The following is a 19,586-nucleotide window of genomic DNA, read 5'->3' on the forward strand; positions in this document are numbered from 1 at the left end:
TGGATGTGGGCAGCCAAGGCCAAAATCGTAAAGAAACCACAGTTCACACATTTTATAACACGCTTTGAAGTCAGTATGACACCAGTGGTGTGATAAAATGTAAAGGGAATTCTTATTCATCTTCTCTGACATAAATAAGTAACTATGTCATATGATTAGGTGTATGTGTGTGTCATAATCTGCTGACAATGGCACCACTTATGTTACATGAAATACTGATTGTCCTGATTTTACACACATTATGACATGACTATTGTGCTTACATTGTTCTGATGATAGAACAAGGTCATCCTTTCACAAGATAATGTTGATAATGATAATCTCCACAAAATTTTACTACTCAAATGTTGGCAGATATGATATGTTCGTTTACCCATTAAACCTGGTACAATCATTTAAGGTGCCATAAATGTTTTACTAAAGTCTTTCATTTCCATAGTCACGTATACAGTTAATCATTGTTTAATTATGGGAATAAGCTGGCTATAAGAATCAACTGCACGTCTAGCAGTGATACCATCACTGAGGGAAAAAGCAAACAGTATGGATGTTGAGATGCAAGAGTGATGACTTAATGGTGCGGTCAAGATTTTTGATTTTCTTCTTCAGTGATTTTCAGGCAGGATGGAGGAAGCTGAAGATAGCATTGCAGTGGTGGGCATAGGATGCAACTTTCCAGGCGGTAAGGCATCTAAATTTGGGAACTTAGTTTTAATGGGTTTTTTTGTGATGTTGCAATTCTTAATATTTCAGTGACAAATTCATGATTTACAGATTTCTCACCTTGTATACTTAGATACTTAAAAATGTACGGAAGCATATTGCTGCTATGCCAGAAAAAGAAAAAAGTTTCACATTATAACTTGAAACTTAAAACGTTATAATGTGAAACTTTTTATGCTGTAACATGAAACTCATATTTGAATGAGGAAACTGTGTGTGGAGAACAGAAAGGAATATGGCTAATTTACACAATTTGATTAAGTTGTACTTCATGCTTGGGTTGAGGAATTTTTTTTTGCACAGTTGATAGCTTGATTTCATCTTTTATATGGAGAGGCCGCATCCCATGGATAAACAAAGTAAGAAAAAGAGCCAAACATATAAAAAGATAAAAGATTTGGGGGAAAACCCATTTCAAAAATAAAAATTTCATTTTTACACATTGGCCGGCTAAAGATAAAGGAATGACCCTCCATCTTTGAAGGTCTGATCTCACTTTTTCTATCAGAGCAGTAAAATGTTCTTTATATAATGCTTTAAGAGGGTGATTGATTCTTATACCAAAGTAGTTAAAGCCAGTTTTAGAGAAATGAAAAGGAAGTTTTCCTTGGATGATCATTGACGCCGAACTGTTAACAGTAAAGCATTTACTTTTTGTGAATTTTAATTTATAACCAGAGAAACTGCCAAACTTTTGCAGTATATCTAATATTTCTTTATTTTTACATCTGTATTCAAAAGCGAAATAGGGGGATAAAAGGCACAGTTTGTAGGGTCCTTGCCAGGTTTTAACAAGAGTGAAATTGACGCTTGGGTCAACATTGGAGGCAAAGAGCCTGTAGAAACAGCGTCATCAAACATTTCCAAAAGAAGGGGGGGTTGTTTGCTTTAAAATGTTTTTAAAAATTCATTAGGGTATCCGTCAGGACCTGAGGATTTGCCATTTTGCATACTTTGGATAGAAATAGCCACTTCCTTCAATGTAAAAGGTTTGTCTAACTCCGGAGTTTTTAAGTTACTAAGAAAATTATTCATGGGTAATATGTCACTAGGAGTTTCTGATGTATAAAATTGGCATAGTAAGCTGAAAACGTATCATTAATGATAGCAAGGTCTGATGTTACATTTTGATAGGAATCTACAATTTGAGAAATCATACGCAACGCAGACTTACTTTTTATTTGATGAGCTAAGAGCCGGCTTGCCTTGTCCCCATATTCGTAGTGAGTACCGTGTGCACAGATCAACAGTTGTTCTGCTTTAGCGGTGGATAGAAAGTTAAACTCTGTCAGGAGGCCCAATAACTCTGGGGAAGGTGCCTTTGAGTGTTGTCGATCTCATTCTAAAATGGATTCTGTCAGTTCTTGTATTTTTAGCCTGCGTTATTTAACAGTTTGCGCAGAATAAGAAATAATTCAACCTCTAAGAACAGCTTTCAAAGTTTCCCAAAGCACTGAGGGAGATACTGCATCAGATTTATTCATTTCTAGAAAGTAATCAATGGACGTGGATATATAATCACAAAATGATATGTCTGATAGCAAAGAGGAATTTAGCCTCCACTGGGTGATAGCTGACGGCACAGACAGTTCTAGCAAGAGAGGTGCATGATCCAATAGCACAATGGCGTTATATTCTACGTTTTTTACCAAAGAAAGGAATGCCTTGTCAATTAAAAAATAATCTACTGCACGGTACACTTGCACTCACACTAACCAAATCATCGGACTTTAGGGGGCAAATGTGCTTGGGCACGGTATGATTGCCTAGTGTGAGTGTGCCCTAACAATAGGGTCCTTGCCTCCAAGTGCGTTTCTTGCAAGAATGTAATATCTGTCTTCAGTCCCTTTAAGAGTGAGAAAATCCTTGTACACTTTACTGGACCATTTAAAACCCTCACGTTCCATGATATCAGCCAATGATATCAACAGGCATATTACCAGAATCAGCCATTTGGGTTAATGTTGACAAAAATGCAAGTTAAGAATACGACTAACATATGTAAGTATTTTTCAATGAAAGTTATACTTACATAGCATATGTAAGTATCATTTTTCACCATAGCTTTGTGTTTGCAAATCAGGGGAATCACAGAACCAAAAAATGTTGAATACAAACACATACTGTACACACACATATACTAAATGTTTAATATTATTAAACTATTCTTTGTTTAGCCTTAAATTATTTAATATATCTTTCAAACAGGAAAAGGGCTTGAAAATTTCTGGAAGGTTTTGGTGAATGGGAGAAACTGTTCTGTGCCAATTTCCAAAGAGAGATTTGACTTAAAGAGGTGGTATGACCCGGACGACACCAAAGTGGGTAAATCCCGCACAGCCAAGGCTGCTCTCATTGATGGGTATGATCTTTAATCCTAACACATCGACATTAAGAAAATACAAATAACAATGTCAATATATATAAATTTTTTTTTAATTTTTTTTTTAATCAAAAATGATGCACAGCAAAAAAACAGCTCTTGAGCAGCTTTACATTTTGTTGTAGTTCCTTAAACAGACCAAGTAGTGTGTGAGGAAAGTCCAATATTCTTTCCTCTCATATTTACTGTGACCAGCACTTGATGTAATTATACTAGTGTACATTATGATTTATTTCTTAGTAAGTAAATTTAATCTTATTATTCTTTAATGTTTCCAGTTTCAATGAATTTGACCACAAGTTCTTCGGCATCACTGACAGTGAAGTGGAACAAATGGATCCTCAACAAAAACAGGTCCTTCAGTGTGTCTACTGGGCTTTAGAAAATGCAGGACTTCCTATGGAGAAGGCCAGTGGGACCAGGACGGGAGTGTTTTTAGGTAAGACATTTTTATATATTTGTATTATATTTTATATTTATATTTTATAATATTACTTATAAAGACTTTTAATTGACAAAAATGCAATTACTTAATGCTAGACCAAATTTTTATTGTTCCTTAAATAATTATTTGTTATATCGCTTTTTTTTTTTTTATCGCTTTGTTATATCGCTTTTATAACAGGCCTTATGAACAGAGAATATGAATCAAGTGCCTCACATGCGGACCCAAGGGTGATCAATCACTGGACTGGCACAGGGCTTGCTACGAGTATTGCAGCAAACAGAGTTTCCTACATCTTTAACTTCACTGGGCCCTCACTGTGCATCGACTGTGCCTGCTCGTCATCCCTTGTGGCTCTTCATCTTGCCTGTCAGTCCATTAAACAAGGTTTGTATTCTTAATTAAAGGTAATGATGGATCTTGAAATAAGAGATTTCAAAACACTGTACACATTCCCTCTTATCAGGAGATTGTGACATGGCTGTGTGTGGAGGCGTCAGCTGTATCATAGAGCCAAGAATCTTTGTTGCTCTCAGCAAGGCCAAGATGATTTCACCTGAAGGGACGAGCAAACCTTTCTCCAGCAGGGCAGATGGCTATGGTAGAGGAGAAGGCTGCGGTATTCTTCTCCTGAAGCCACTGAAAAAGGTCAGAATATGTAGAAGCGAATAAAAAGATGACAACTTCCTTTCCTCCTTCCTTTTTATTAACATCAAACCATATCAGATATTAGACCAATATCAATTTATAACTGATTGACTTAGTACAACTAATCCATTTGATATCTCTTTTAAACATTAATCCTACCTGTAAAAGGCAACTTGGTCATTCCTGTTAGCCATGTTTCTCTCAAATAACGCCTTACATGACTTGGACTGATCCCAATATTCATTACCAAAGTCTTTGTTGAGTCAACACTACATTTTGATAAAAAATAGTTATACAAATGATACTCTCATTGATTCATTTTAGTCTTGTTTTTGTTTTACAGGCTATACAAGACCATGACAACATCTGTGGTATCATCAGCAAAACAGCTGTCAACCAAGATGGTCACTCAGTAACGCCAATCACCAAACCCTCCATGACACAACAAGAGGAGCTGCTGCGAAGAATCTACTCTCAGTGCGACCTCACAAATGTCCAGTACATAGAGGCACATGGAACTGGGACCCCAGTTGGAGACCCGACAGAGGCACAAAGCATCTCAAACGTCATTGCTAAAGCCAGACCTCCTGGTACAAAGACATTGCGGATTGGCTCTGTGAAAGGTAACATTGGGCACACAGAATCTGCTGCTGGGGTGGCAGGACTCATTAAGGTCCTACTAATGATGAAGCATGAGACCATTGTTCCCTCAGTTTTCTACTCTGAAAAGACTGCCAGTGTGGATGCCAAAGCCCTGAACATCAAAGTTCCTAAGGAAGCAGAAAGGTGGGAAGCTTCTGGTGCTAGAATTGCAGGAGTGAACAACTTTGGTTTTGGGGGTACAAATGCCCATGCCATTGTCAAACAGTACAAACTGTCTCACACTGAGCAAAAGACTGACAGGAAGCAGGCAAAGTATTTTGTCATGTCAGCAAATTCACCAAAATCCCTCACTCTGATGATGGAAGACACAATAAACCAGCTAGACGCAGATTGCAAAATTGATCTAGATTCTCTGTTGTACACATCAGCTTGCAGGAGAAGCCACCAGAAACACAAATACAGGAAGGCCATTGAGGTTTCATCCATAGTTGATCTTAAAGAGAAGCTAAGTGCTGCCATTGGCAAAACATTTAGCCCATCCTACACAGGTCCAAGGTTAGTGTTTGTCCTCTGTGGAAATGGTGTCACTTATCATGGCATGTGCAAGCAGCTACTCAAACATGAGCCTGTATTCAGAGGTAAGATCAAAGAGATTGCACAATTTTTCCAGAGGCTGAGTGCGCTGAACATCTTGGAGACACTTGAGAGCGAGTTTGAGAGTAGTGACTTCAAAAACCCAGATGTTGTCCAACCTCTCATCTTCGCTATCCAGGTTGGCATTACAACCCTACTCAGACACTGGGGTGTCAAGCCTGATGCAATACTGGGTCACTCTGTTGGTGAGGTTGCAGCCGCTCACTGCTCTGGCCTCTTGTCTCTTGAAGATGCAGTAAAGGTTATCTATTTCCGCAGCACTCTCCAGTCAAAAGTCACAGGGGGGAAAATGCTTGTAATCAGCAATATGGCTGTATCAGAGGTCGCTTCTCTTCTCCCTAAATACTCTGGCAGAATTTGCCTTGCTGCTTTCAACAGCCCACAGTCCTGCACCCTCTCAGGTGATGCAGATGCAATAAAACGCTTTCACATGGAGCTAAGCACCACAGCCAATAGTCAGAATCTGTTCCTCCGTGTTCTGGATGTCCCTGCTGCTTATCATAGCCACCTGATGGATCCAATTCTGCCAAAAATCAAGGAGACAATTGGTTCCTTACAAGTGAATGATCTCCACACAGAGTTGTTCTCAACAGTGACGGGCAAGGAAGCACATCAGAGTGATTTCTGCACAGGTGAATATTGGGCAAGAAACATTCGTGAACCAGTGGCTTTTGAGGAAGCTGTGAGGTCAGCAACCAAAGGAAAAAAGAACACAGTCTTTGTAGAGATTGGGCCAAGAAGAGCGCTACAGAGAAATATCATGGAATCTCTGGGTAATGACACAGCTGTTCTCGCTTCGGTACAGCCAGAGAAAGATAGAGAAACAATCATGTCAGTTGTTTCTAACCTGTTTGAGCTGGGCGTTAAAGTAGATTGGAATACATTCTACACAGGATACGAGACCATACCACTGCCTTTCCCAAAATATCAGTTTGACTGCTCAGACAAGGATGTTATCATCGGAGGAGCACAGAACCATACAGGGAGTAATCACCCTGTCCTCCGTCTGACTGGAAGTGAAAGCAACATTTTCAGCTGTGATCTGATGTCTGATTCTTCTTTCTACCTGAAAGAGCACAAAAACAACGACATACCCATCATCCCTGGGGCCTTCTATGCTGAGTTGGGTTTAGCCGCATTTATATCCAATGCCAAACCAAAAGTCCCCCTCAATTCACTACAGCTCAGTGTCAATTTTCACAGTCCATTTGTTTTGACCCAAAATTCACCAGAAATGAAGGTGAAATTAGAACAAACAGAGAAAGAAACTAGTTTTACAGTATTCTCCCCATCTGCAATGTATGCATCAGGCACAGTGGTTTCAAAGAAAGAGAGGCTGGTTGAGGAGCAGTCCATTTCACTAAACTCTATCTACAAAAGATGCACATCTGTCTTGGACCCTAAGCATTCTTATGAGTTTCTCGCTCTAGGAGGCTTTCAGTATGGAGATGTCTTCAAGACTAAAGGGGATGTGCACTATGGGGAAGATCTGAAAGAGGCGATTGCAGTTGTCACAGTTCCAGAGGAACTGCAGTCTCAGTTGCATGATTACTGCATTCATCCTGTAGTGCTGGATTATTTCATGCAGTTTCTCCAAGTCCCGGTCAAGGAACATTTTTTTGGTAGAAAAGGATTTCCTGCAAAAATTGGAAGTTTGACAGTCTTGGAACCCTTGCAAGAGGAGATGATTGCCTATCTGAGAGCAACTGATGTGGGTCTTAATCACTTTGAGGCCTGTGGCTGCTTTGCAGATAAAGAAGGCAGAGTATTGGTTGAGATTAAGCACGTGATAGTCAAGTACATTGACAGTCCTTATCGTGTGGTTGAGGAGTACTTCTACCATAATGACTTTATTGTCATCTCTGAAGGCATATCTGCTTCTCCTCCTACCGCCTTGGTCTTTTGCGATCATATAGGGATCTCTAAAGGCCTGCAGCAACATTTGGACTCAAGGTCTAGATACATTTCCTTCACACATGCAAAAGACATCTTGAGCTATGGGTTCCCTGCTCTGTTGGCAAACCTCAATATCACAGATATTGAGAAAAACTTTGATGAGGTCTTATTTTTGTGGGGCAAAGAAAACCTCACTTCACTGGCAGCAGATGTTGTCCTGCAGAATTTGGTGAGCTGCTGTGATATTTTCCGGCAAATAGTTCTCGAACTCAGGCGAATTCACTTCCCAAACTCCATCAGAGCGATAACCTACTGTTCATCTGACATCACATTAGACCACATAAATCCAGGTTTTGCCCTTGCTGGCATGACAAGATCATGCGCTGCAGAGATACCAGACCTTTCATTTCAGTTGATTGATATAAGCACTATCTCTGCTGAGGACATTGCAGCTCTCTCTCATGTCCTAAGATCATATCCTTGCAGCAAGTACCCAGAACTGGTGGTAAAAGATGGGCTGATTCTGAAACCTTCTATTGTGCGTACCCCACCTGAGATAACTAACAGCTCACAGGGCAGTTTTACCTCTAACATGTCTGAACCCTGCATCTTTCAGACAGCTGACGCACATAAGATGACTCAGCTGAGTGCCATTCATTTTAACGAGAGGGACCAGCCAATCAGTGATGGATCAGTTGAAATTCGGCCCACTAAGATATGTGTTCAGTCTTCAGATTACTTCCCTGTCAGTGCCTCACACCTGAGATTTGGCCAGACACTATATTGGGACAAACACTCATTACAGAAACACAGGCTACTGATTCTTGATTTCAGTGGTACTATTACAGCAGTTGGAAAACATGTCAAGAAGTTGAAAGTGGGAGACCAAGTTGCTTGCTGTTATCCTGTGGTGGCAGCCAGCAAAGTCAAAGTCCCAGAGGATGTGTGCTACAGTACCAAACGCTTCCCTTGCCTTAAAAATACACCCTGTGTTTCCTATTTTGTGCTAGCATGGGAAATCCTGCATCGAGCTTTGCCTAGAGCCAAACATCATCTAGGAATCATATCCTCTGTGCCTGACTCTGCTCTGATGAAAGTCTTGGCACTCACTTTTCATAAGTCTGGTTGGAAGGTGATTGTGAGAACACAACGCAATGGCTCTTTTGTAGATGTCAATCAGTTGGACACATTTGTTGTCCTGCCTCCATTTGATGAATCCCTGATTGCTAAAATCTGCAACTTTCCTGGTGTTAAACACGTTGTCATCATCTCTGAATCTCAGACGCCATCTCTGCTTGATCAGGATGTATTCCAAAGTGTAAAGGAAAGTGTTCATGTGCAGACAATTCACATGCCAGTCATTTTGCAAAAGGGATCCTTGAGTGCACAAAGGCCATACATTTATCAATGGCTCAAGTCCTTGAACTTGAGCAGGGAATTTTCTCTTGAGAGCTTTATCTTTCAGAATATGAAATCTGAAAACATCCTTCATTCAGAGGAGCCAGAATCATACTTCAACTCAAGGAAACTGGCTGTTGTGGCTCTAGAAAAAGGTCTCAGGAATACATCTGACATTCCACTACTGCCAACAAAAAAACAGCTTTTCCAAAAGAAAGCAGTGTACATTGTGTCAGGTGGTCTCTCTGGTCTGGGCTTTGAAACGGTCAAATTCATCTCACAAAGAGGGGGTGAGTACGTTGTAATACTCTCCAGGAGCAAGCCCAATCCAGATGTGCAAAAAGAGATAGGCGAGGTGGAGAAGCTGTGTGGGAACTGCATCACTACCATGCAGTGTGACGTATCTGTCTCTGAGCATGTGCACAAGGTCATCAGTGACATCAACTTGAAATTCCCTGGTTGTCCAATCAGAGGAGTGTTTCACAGTGCAGTGGTCTTGCATGATGGGGTGATTGAGGTCCTTAACAGATCTCTGTATGAGAAAGTTTTCAAACCCAAAGTAAATGGTGTACTTAATTTGCACCATGCAACACTGAGCTGTCAGTTAGATTACTTTGTGTGTTACTCCTCCATCTCGGCTTTTCTTGGAAATATAACACAAACTAACTATGCTGCTGCCAATACATTCCTCGACTTGTTCTGTCAGTACAGGCGCCATCTCGGGCTGCCAGCACAATCTATCAACTGGGGAGCTCTGAACCTGGGGCTCCTTCTGAACAAGGACCAAATCCAGCGTTTTCTGGAGGCAAGAGGCATGCTGGTGATGAATGTGGTTGATATTATTCAAAGTCTGCAGCAATGCCTTGTGCTCAACCGACCCCAACAGGCTGTTTGCAGGTTTCACTTCAAAAACCTCAGATTCACCATCCACTCTCAAAATCCGGCCTTGACCATGCGCCTGACCCCAATAGTAACGGAAGCTTTAATAAGGTTAAAAGAGACAGATTCTCCAACTAAACAAACCATCTCTGTCTCACCAAAAGACTATGTTGTCTCACTGCTTACTGAGACTATTGGCGTGGACAAGAATGAGGTGAAAGACGAATCACTTCTTTCATCCATAGGCATTGACTCCATGCAGGCCATGACTCTGCAAAATCTCATCTTTCAAGGGAGAGGTGTGAATGTGCCTTTGGTGATGTTGATGGATCCCAATGCCACGCTGTCCACAGTAGTAGCTTTACTGGGTGAAACACCTGGAGACGAAAATGTCAGCGATAACCAAGAGTCCCTTCCAACTGACAACGTCATTAAAGGTCGTCTTTCAACCAGATTATAAAACTGTCAATGCAGAGATTGGAGAAAAACAGCATTGGTTAGCATTTTTTTATGTGTGTTTGACTTTGGATATTGTTTGGTTTATTCTGGCACTGCAGTTTTACATGATGACATTTTTGTAAACACACATTACTTATGGTTTCTCTTGAATTTAAATTAATGTTTTACATCACAGTTTTACTCCTTCCTTTCCTTACCTAAAACTGTCAAATGCAGATATTAGAGAAATATAAACAGCCTTGATCAGCAGAAGAAAATGCTGGACTAGTTGTAGATTTTGCCAGTGAATTCAATTGTAAGATGTTAATTCCATTAATCGATCTAGTTTTTTTTGTATGTTTGTTCTTCATTATTTCGTTTTTTTATGTGTGTTTGGCTTTGGATATTGTTTTGGTTAATTCTAGCACTGCAGTTTTACATGGTTCTCCATTTTTGTAAACACACATTACTTACTTTTTACTCAATTTTTCGTATGTTTGTTCTTCATTATTTCATTTTTTTATGTGTGTTTGGCTTTGGATATTGTTTGGTTTATTCTGGCACTGCAGTTTTACATGGTTCTCCATTTTTGTAAACACACATTACTTATATTTTCTCTTAAATTTAAATTAATGTTTTACATCACAGTTTTACTCTTTCCTTTCCTTACCTAAAACTGTCAAATGCAGATATTAGAGAAATATAAACAGCCTTGGTTAGCAGAAGAAAATGTTGGACTAGTTGTAGATTTTGCCAGTGAATTCAATTGTAAGATGTTAATTCCATGCATCGATCTAGTTTTTTGTATGTTTGGTTTTTTTTTTTTATGTTAGGCTTTGGATATTGTTTTGGTTTATTCTGGCACTGCAGTTTTACTGCTTACTTATCGTTTGTTGTTTATGATAAAAACATGAAATCACTCAGCATTACAATTCTTTATCAAATATTATTTGAATAGTGAATACTTTATGTAAAGTATGTACAATGTCATAGTATGTCATAGTCAGTTCTTATCAATGCAAGCTCATTAATTGTGATTATCAACTGTATGATGATGATGGAATAAAGCATACAGTATTCTCCATAAATATTTAATTGTTGTTTGCTGTTTGGACTGCTAATTTCTCACATTATATGTTCTCCTATATGATATTGCCACCACAAGAAAAGACATAACTGGAAGCCGATTCAGTAATCTACTACAATAGTGTTTACACCAATGTTTTACTACTAAAGCAAAACAGCAATTCCTCCTCTCAGTCAGTAAATTATTTGGTTTTCTGAAGTATTTTACGATGCAAATATTTGGTACAGTAAAACAACTTTCCAGTTTCCAGTTTCTCTATTAACAAATGCTCTTTCATGCAGATTAATTTTATTGTGGCTTGAGTGTCAAGACTAACTTCAAATTTCCACAGTCATTTCAGTATCTGCTGGTATTTGCTGGTGTGATCATTCTGCCTTATACCAAATATACTTCAGTCCTCAGAAACAGTACAAAACAAATATATACAGCTTCAAAAATCCAATGGAATAATAATACATTTTATTTGGAATCATATGACTGTATATAAACCTAAAAAGTGTATATACTCCTACACCTCTGCAGAAGGGTTGCTATGTACAGATGCTCTACCATTAACCAACATAATACCCGATAATATGCACAACATACAATAACAACAAGAAAATGTGAAAATGTAATCACCACAGTGGAAATACAATTACAGTGGAGTTTAGTACACCTATGTTATACAAGACTTTGGATACAAACAATACTTGTCTTGTCTAGTATTCTCTTCAGATGATTTGTTGGTAACTATAAAAAGATAAAATAATACCAGCCTTATCCTAAATCCCATCTTATTCCATGATTTGATGAACTCTTAGCATATCCAGTGTAACTAGAGCACACTGATGATCACACACTTATTGTACAGATCTTGTACTTATAACTTCTCAGTAACATGAATATATACACATTACAATATAAATATATTTCTAAAAAAAACAGAAACATACTGCAATAAAAAATATATGACTGAGCCAAGATGTCAGAGGTAAGATAACTATAAAATATTATTGTAATATAAAAAAGATATAAAGAACATTCTGCTAAAATGTCAATCAATTAGTCTCCTATAAGAACAATATCATCACAAAAAACTGTCTGTCATTTTTCAAGGTATTTTTTGATGCATCACATTAAATTACCCATCATTCATTACATAAGTTGTCAAAGTGGCCAGTGTGCAGTTGGGGTCCAATATTCGAACCAAAGGTATATTCACGCCAGTCTCTTGGAAAATTTTGTTCTGTAGAGTCATGGCCAACATCGAGTCGATCCCCAGTGCATAGAGAGTGGCATCATCATACAGCTCATCTACACTTACATTGCTTATGTCACTGACAATTGTTCTCACACTTTCATGTGTAGAGGACAAATGCTGAACCGTGGGTTCATTGCTTATGTCTTTTTTAAGCTCAACTTCCACTAAAGCTGACAGTCGTTCTCTGAGAGACGCATTTTGTGAAAGAACATGATCATTAAGATTCTTGAAGTTGAACTTGCAAATTACTTGCTGAGGTCTGTTCAACAGGAGACACATTTTGAGTGCCTCATGAACCTCACACACATCCATTATCATCATCCCTTTTGCCTCCAGGAACTTTTGGAAATGGTGTTTGTTCAACAGGAGACCAAGGTTCAAAGGACCCCAGTTGATGGACTGGCCAGCAAGCCCAAGGTTCCTCCGATAATGACAGAATGTGTCGAGGAATGAATTGGCTGCTGCATAGTTACATTGTGAGGCATTACCAATAAATGAAGAGATGGAAGAGTAGCACACAAAGAAGTCGAGTTTCTTATGAAGTGTTGCATAGTGAAGGTTTAAAGCCCCGCTCACTTTGGGCTGCAGAACCTTTCTGAAGAGGGTCTGATCAAGGGTCTCAATCAATGCATCATGTAACACTGCAGCACTGTGAAACACTCCTTTGATTGGACAGGAAGAGAATCTTTTTTCAATCTCTGAAATTGCCTCCACCACCTGCATCGACACAGAAACATCACACTGGACATTCATGATAGCAACCCCGTATCTTTTCTGGAGGAGATCCATTTCAAATTGCATTTCATCTGTCAGAATACTTCTGGACAATGTTGCAATACAATCTCCGCCATTACGAGCAATGAACTTTACTGTCTCAAGTCCCAAACCTGTGAGCCCTCCAGTAACAACATAAACACAGCTTTTCTTAAATGGTTGTTTGGGCCTGGTAAGCAAAGGGATATCTGACACTGGACAATCGGATTCTGCATGCTCTAAAACCACTTGCTGCACTGTCTTTGTGGTAAAATACGATAAGTACTCAGCATCTGCATCAGTGGGAGGTCCTTCTGTGCTTGATATTTGAAATGTCTCCCTTTTCAGGGGCAGAGATGCTGTATCAAGGCCTAATGACAGTAGCCAGTTAAAGACATTCCTTTTTTGTCCTAGTAGATTGGGTCTCTGAAGAACTTCAGCCACATCAAGTTTATGCACATGCACAATGTCACTCTTGGGTGCAAACATATTTGCTGAGAATGAAGATGACAATTGAGTACTACACACAAAAATAATATGTCTCTCATGGCCGTCACTGTCATGTATTTCCTGCCAAGACTGATCAAATGGAGGCAGAATAACAAATGCACAATACGAATCAAAATTTTGAGATTCTCTTCTGAAATGGGGCAGGCAGGACACGTTCCACCCTGACCTGTTTGCTGTCACAGCCAAAACTTTTAACAGAGCAGAGGCTGAGTTCAAAGTGATAATAACCAATTTTCTGTGCTGTGGTTTTACTATAAGAAGCATTCTCTTCAGGATCTCCCATGCCAGTATGAAGTAAGACATGCATGGTGTCTCTTTCAGGAATGGGAGTCTCTTTGTGCTGTGACATGCAGCTTCGGGTACTATAACCTTCCCAGTGGCAGCCACTGGATAACATGAAGCAATATGGTCTCCCACTCTTAGATTACGTACATCTTTCCCAACAGCTGTGACAATGCCACTAAAATCTAAAGCCAGAAGCTTGTGATTGTGTGATGCATGCTTGTTCCAATACAACGTCTTGTCAAAATTCAGATGTGAAAGGGTGACAGGGAAGTAATCAGATGAATGTACACATACATTGGTTAGCTGAACCTCAACTGATCTCTCTAGGACAGGATTGTCATTTGTGTCAGATGGGATAGCGGACAAGCTTGTCATTCTGTATGGAGTAGTGGTCTGCAGGACAAAATTCCTCAGATACACAGAGTGCATATCACCCTCAGATGAAAACCTGTTCTTTACGGGGGTTTGTTCTATTCTTGTTGCTGATACCTGTCCTTTGCTGACCATGACCTCTTGTTGTTTGCAAGTGTTTATTACACGAACCAGTGTTTGAATGTCCTCACTCGTCACAGAAGCAAGGTCAATTAGCTGAAAAGAGAGATCCACCATTTCTGCTGCACAAGCCCTTGTCATACCAGACAGTACAAAACCAGGACTGATACGGTTCACAGTCATTTCTGTTGATCTATAGGTTATGACATGGACAGTGTAAGGGCGTTTGCTCTCTTTCAAGGCTAAAACAACCTGTCGAAATAGTTCACAGCAAGTCACCAAGCATTCCAGCATCTTTTCAGATGATAAGTGACTGATGTCTTCTACAGCCCAAATGAAGAGAACGTCTTTCACATTAGTGTTTAGAGACTGAAACACTAAATCTTGAATTTGGTTTGACATCAAATGTAGTCTGCTCTCCACAGTGGTTGACTCTGGGTGCATGTATGGCCTAAGTGCTTTAGCAATGCCCAGTTTGTCTTCGAAAACTAATGCCTTTATTTTCAAGTTGAATTCTGTCTTGTCAGGGATTGCAATCATTTCATTATGGAAGAACACTGAATGAGGAACATTTGAGCAACTGCTCAAAAATGTGATCCTCACCCCCTTAAGTTCCACCAATACTTTTCCCTCTGTGGTGGAAAAGCAACCACATACATCAAGGAAGTCTGGAGTTTCTTGAGTGGCTCGTAAGTACATGACCATTTCGTCGTGTAGTGGTCCTGATATGGTGACACTACCAATAGCTGAGGGGAATCCTTGCTTGGCTGTTAGCTGTCCGATAGCTACTACTGCAGTCATTTGCAGGAAATAGTCCAGTAACACAGGGTGGACAAAAAAGTCATGGAGGTGTTTTAGAAGTTCTCTGGGTACTTTAATTGTTGTCATGGCTTCCTTAAATTCATCTCCAAAACACACATCATCAAGCTGTCTGAAGACAGCACCATACTCAAATCCTGCCTGAGAAAGAATGGAATAAATCTCTTCTCTTTTCATATTCAATTTGCACCTTTGGGAGATCATGTCAAGACAAATGATTGACTCCTCGAACACTGGTTGTCCCTCTGTACATGTGTAGGTGCCAGAGGCATGTGTGGCCACAGGCGACTGTATTTTGAATGAAGCTTCATTCTCAAGTGTCACTTTCAGCTGATGACAGTTAGAGCTGAGTGTAAACAGACTCTGAAATTTCACACTGAGCTGGAGCAAGGAGACAGGCTTCTTTGGCTTTAAACTTGCCATTACTGAGGCATAAGCTAGTTCAACATAGAGCGTGCCTGGCACAATGGAAACGCCATTGTTTTTATGCTCCCAAAGATATGGTACAGACTCTAATGAGAGGTTGCACATGTACTCTTTGTTTTCCCTCTTTATTTGGGATATGAGCATATGGGGAGAAAAAGTAGATGCTTCATCACCTTTTCTAACAGCTTCAAAACACAATTCTTTCTTTGTGTTGTCGAACTGATAGATTGGGAGGGCTGTAGGCAATGTCTTGCAACCTCTGTAGAGCTCATGCCAGTGCACACTGTTGCCCAGTTCAAATAGTTTTGCCATTGTAGACAATATTGTTTCATACTCTTTCTCTGCCTGGACAGAGGGAAGAACTATTGAGTCATTTCCCACAGTCTCATGTATGTTCCTATGGAGAGCTCTGCGAGGTCCAATTTCCACAAAGACCACGTTTCTTCTTGATTGCGTGTCTTTGGTGGCAGCATGCAATGCTTGTTCAAATAAAACTGGTTCTCGGATATTTTTTGCCCAGTACCTGCCTGTGCTAAAGTCACCATCTAAATATCTGTCTCCAGTCACTGTTGAATAAAGTTTGCACGTCAGGTTGTTGACTTCCAAACCATCTAGGCTTCTCTCAATGTCATCTACTATAGGATCCATCATATGGCTATGATATGCTGCTGGAACATCTAAGACAAGGAGGAAGATATTCTCAGCTGTGAACATAATCTTCAGCCTTTCACGGAGGATGCCTATAGCATCTGCATCTCCTGACAGGGTGCACGACAGAGGGCTATTGAAAGCAGCTATGCAAATTTTTCCAGAGAGGACTTGAAGGATTTTTAATACCTTTTCCACAGCCACATTACTGACCACAAGCATTTTCCCTCCTGTGACCTTACTTTGGAGAGTACTGCGGTGGTACAACACTTTAACAGCATCCTCAAGAGACAAGAGGCCAGAACAGTGAGCTGCAGCAACCTCACCCACAGAGTGACCGAGTACAGCGTCAGGTTTGACACCCCAGTGCTTTAGGACAGTAGCAATGCCAACCTGAACAGCAAAAAGAAGAGGCTGGACAACATCTGGCTTACTGAAATCATCATTATCATAGTCACCAGCAAGCCATCGGCTGATGCTGATACTTTTATGACTGTGGAAGAGATTCTCAACTTCTTTGATTTTATCTCTGAAAACAGGAACCTCTCTAAACAGCTGTTTGCACATACTTCTGTAGGCAACCCCATTTCCACAAAACACAAACACTACCTGGAGGTCGGACTTTGTTGGCTCAATTTTTGTTTTCAGTGCGGACATTAGCTGATGCTGTAAATCTGGTATAGAAGAGGTTAGGAAGGTCTTCCTATATTTGTGTTTGTTATGACTCCTTCTGCATGCTGAGGTGTACGACAATGCCTGTAAATCAACTGTTTGATCGCTGCAAAGTCTTTGGTGGGTATCAGTGATGGATAGGATTAATGATTTCTCTGAGGCTGCAGATATTACAAAGACTTTTGGACAGCCTTTTGAGATCTCTGTAGGATCTGCAGTCTGTCTGTACTCTCTAACAATCACATGTGCATTTGTGCCTCCAAATCCAAAGCTGTTGATGCCACCTACCCTCTGAAACGATGCATTTGTCTTCCACCTTTCAGCTTTAGTCGGAATACTTAAACTCAGAGTTTTTACATCTACACTTGAACAGTCTTCAGTGTAGAAAACTGAGGGAACTATGGTTTCATGCTTCATCATTAAGAGGACCTTAATGAGTCCTGCCACCCCAGCGGCAGATTCTGTGTGTCCAATGTTACCCTTCACAGAGCCAATCCGCAGTCTTTCTGCACCAGGAGGTCTGGCTTTAGTAATGACGTTTGAGATGCTTCCTGCCTCTGTCGGGTCTCCAACTGGGGTCCCAGTCCCATGTGCCTCTATGTACTGGACATTTGCGAGGTCACACTCTGAGTAGATACTCCGCAGCAGCTCCTCTTGTTGAACCATGGAGGGTTTAGTGATTGGGGTAACAGAGTGTCCATCTTGATTTACGGCTGTTTTGCTGATGATACCCCAAACTTTGTTGCAGTCTTGTATAGCCTTTGTGTAAAAATGCATACCATGAGCAAGCTAGCTATTAACCCCATTGCATGCATGTATTTAATGATATGAAATGACTGTAAGAATAAAGACAATAATGTTCTCACCTTTTTCAGTGGCTTCAGGAGAACAACCCCACAACCCTCTCCTCTACCATAGCCATCTGCCTTACTGGAAAAAGGTTTGCTGGTCCCCTCAGGTGAAATCATCTTCGCCTTACTGAGAGCAACAAACACTCTTGGCTCTATGATGCAGCTGACACCTCCACACAAAGCCATCTCACAGTCTCCTGGTTGAGAAAGAGGTAATGAAATTAGGAACATTTAAAAATCATGCAATACATAACTTGCTTTTAGGTGAGTAGAACTACTTGCCTTGCTTTATAGCCTGGCAGGCAATATGTAGGGTCACCAAGGAAGAGGAACAGGCACTGTCAATGGCAAAAGAGGGACCAGTGAGATTAAAGCTGAAGGAAATTCTATTGGCAGCAACACTCATGGCTGTTCCAGTGCCATGGTAATGATTTATTGTGGTATGGCTGTTGCTTCGAAGCATCTCGTAATCCCTGTTCATAAGACCTGCAACACAAAAATTTAAAGCAGTTTAGGTTACAATCGACGCATTTTTTAATTGTGCTATGAACTTTTTAACCCTTACATACTGTTCATATTCTGATTCATTATGAGTCTCCAACCAATTCACATTCATAAATCATTCAATCAGTCCTTAATAAAGGTTTGATTCATCTTATGGGAAAAAAGACATTCACAATCACTAGAGAACATTTTATAAAATATGATGAATAAAACATGTTAGAGTGCTGATCTTTTTAAATAAACATACCAATTTGGACATTTGCATATATAAAATGTATATCAGCTGCACAAAAGAAAAAAAAATAAGCATCTTATTTCCATCTTTGTATACTATGGGTCACATTAGGAAATGTCTGGCTAATGTCTGGCTGTGTATAGGGTGTTTATACAGAAAAATGGGTCAAATTTGACCCCAAACAGCATGTAAGGCATTATTTAATGATAGTCACCTATATAAACTCCAGTTCTGCTTCCACTGATGCACTCCATTGGCATCCCGGCATCTTCTAATGCCCTGTATGTGCACTGAAGGAGAAGTTTCTGCTGAGGATCCATGAAATCTGCCTCTGCTTCAGTAATGCCAAAAAACTTGTGATCAAACTCATTAAACCTAGAATATAGAAACAGCAGATGAATCATAGTGTAAACATATATCAAGACAGGAAAGGATACTTCATGTGTCTTAACAGATATAATGCTTACCCATCTATAAGAGCAGCTTTGGTTGTCTGTATCTTTCCAGCTTTGCTATCATCAGGGTCGTACCAGAAAGTTGTGTCAAACCTTTCTGCTGGAATATCTACTACACAGTTTTTTCCCTCCAATAAAACCCTCCAGAACTTGTCCAAACCTTCACCTAAAAGATAATAGGTCACATTAACTATAATATCCTTAAATTAAGTCAAACACAGCAATACAGAAACATTCAAAATCTTTATCTCTAAATTAAGTCATACCTCCAGGGAAATTGCATCCAATCCCAATTACAGCTATGTCATCCTCTGCCTCCTCCATTGTTCCTCGATTGCTTTATTCTAAAAGCCAAAGTGAAGTTTCAAGCTTCTCCATAATGAAGCTTCATGTTGAGTCCTGGGTGATCTCTCTCAGAAATAGTGCTGCAGTACTCACACAACCCTTTATAAACTCTGTTCTAAGTGTCAATGAAAAGGGACAAGATGAGATAACAATGGCCTGGCTTGTTGCATCTCAGTTGGCTTCATCCAGAACTA

The 19,586-nt window shown here is 40.0% G+C and overlaps 2 protein-coding genes across 2 annotated transcripts; one reads left to right on the forward strand and one right to left on the reverse strand.

Moving 5' to 3' along the window:
• Positions 1–624: 624 nt before the first annotated feature.
• LOC128382845 (phenolphthiocerol/phthiocerol polyketide synthase subunit C-like) lies at positions 625–10,089 on the forward strand. The gene is made up of 6 exons (XM_053342842.1): positions 625–682; positions 2,932–3,085; positions 3,385–3,545; positions 3,732–3,938; positions 4,018–4,199; positions 4,543–10,089. Exons 1-6 carry the CDS (start codon positions 625–627, stop codon positions 10,087–10,089), a joined length of 6,309 nt encoding a protein of 2,102 aa, XP_053198817.1.
• A 2,188-nt stretch (positions 10,090–12,277) lies between these two features.
• pks1 (polyketide synthase 1) lies at positions 12,278–19,371 on the reverse strand. Its single transcript, XM_053342023.1, has 6 exons — positions 19,314–19,371; positions 19,060–19,213; positions 18,807–18,967; positions 18,136–18,339; positions 17,869–18,050; positions 12,278–17,761 (listed from the first exon to the last, which is right to left on the reverse strand). The coding sequence occupies exons 1-6, from the start codon at positions 19,369–19,371 to the stop codon at positions 12,278–12,280; spliced, it is 6,243 nt and encodes a 2,080-aa protein (XP_053197998.1).
• Between the last annotated feature and the right edge of the window lie 215 nt (positions 19,372–19,586).

The sequence above is a fragment of the Scomber japonicus genome, chromosome 21 (genome assembly GCF_027409825.1).
Source record: "Scomber japonicus isolate fScoJap1 chromosome 21, fScoJap1.pri, whole genome shotgun sequence".
NCBI lineage: Eukaryota > Metazoa > Chordata > Actinopteri > Scombriformes > Scombridae > Scomber > Scomber japonicus.

Excerpts from the sequence above, each read along its gene's own strand:
- pks1 (XM_053342023.1), bottom strand. The coding sequence starts at position 19,371 with ATGGAGGAGGCAGAGGATGACATAGCTGTAATTGGGATTGGATGCAAT. Across the intron at positions 18,968-19,059 it reads AAAGCTGCTCTTATAGATGG|GTTTAATGAGTTTGATCACA; the intron begins GTAAGCATTATA and ends TCTATATTCTAG. Across the intron at positions 18,051-18,135 it reads CTGCCAGGCTATAAAGCAAG|GAGACTGTGAGATGGCTTTG; the intron begins GCAAGTAGTTCT and ends TTTCTCAACCAG.
- LOC128382845 (XM_053342842.1), top strand. The coding sequence starts at position 625 with ATGGAGGAAGCTGAAGATAGCATTGCAGTGGTGGGCATAGGATGCAAC. Across the intron at positions 3,546-3,731 it reads CAGGACGGGAGTGTTTTTAG|GCCTTATGAACAGAGAATAT; the intron begins GTAAGACATTTT and ends CTTTTATAACAG. Across the intron at positions 3,939-4,017 it reads CTGTCAGTCCATTAAACAAG|GAGATTGTGACATGGCTGTG; the intron begins GTTTGTATTCTT and ends CCCTCTTATCAG.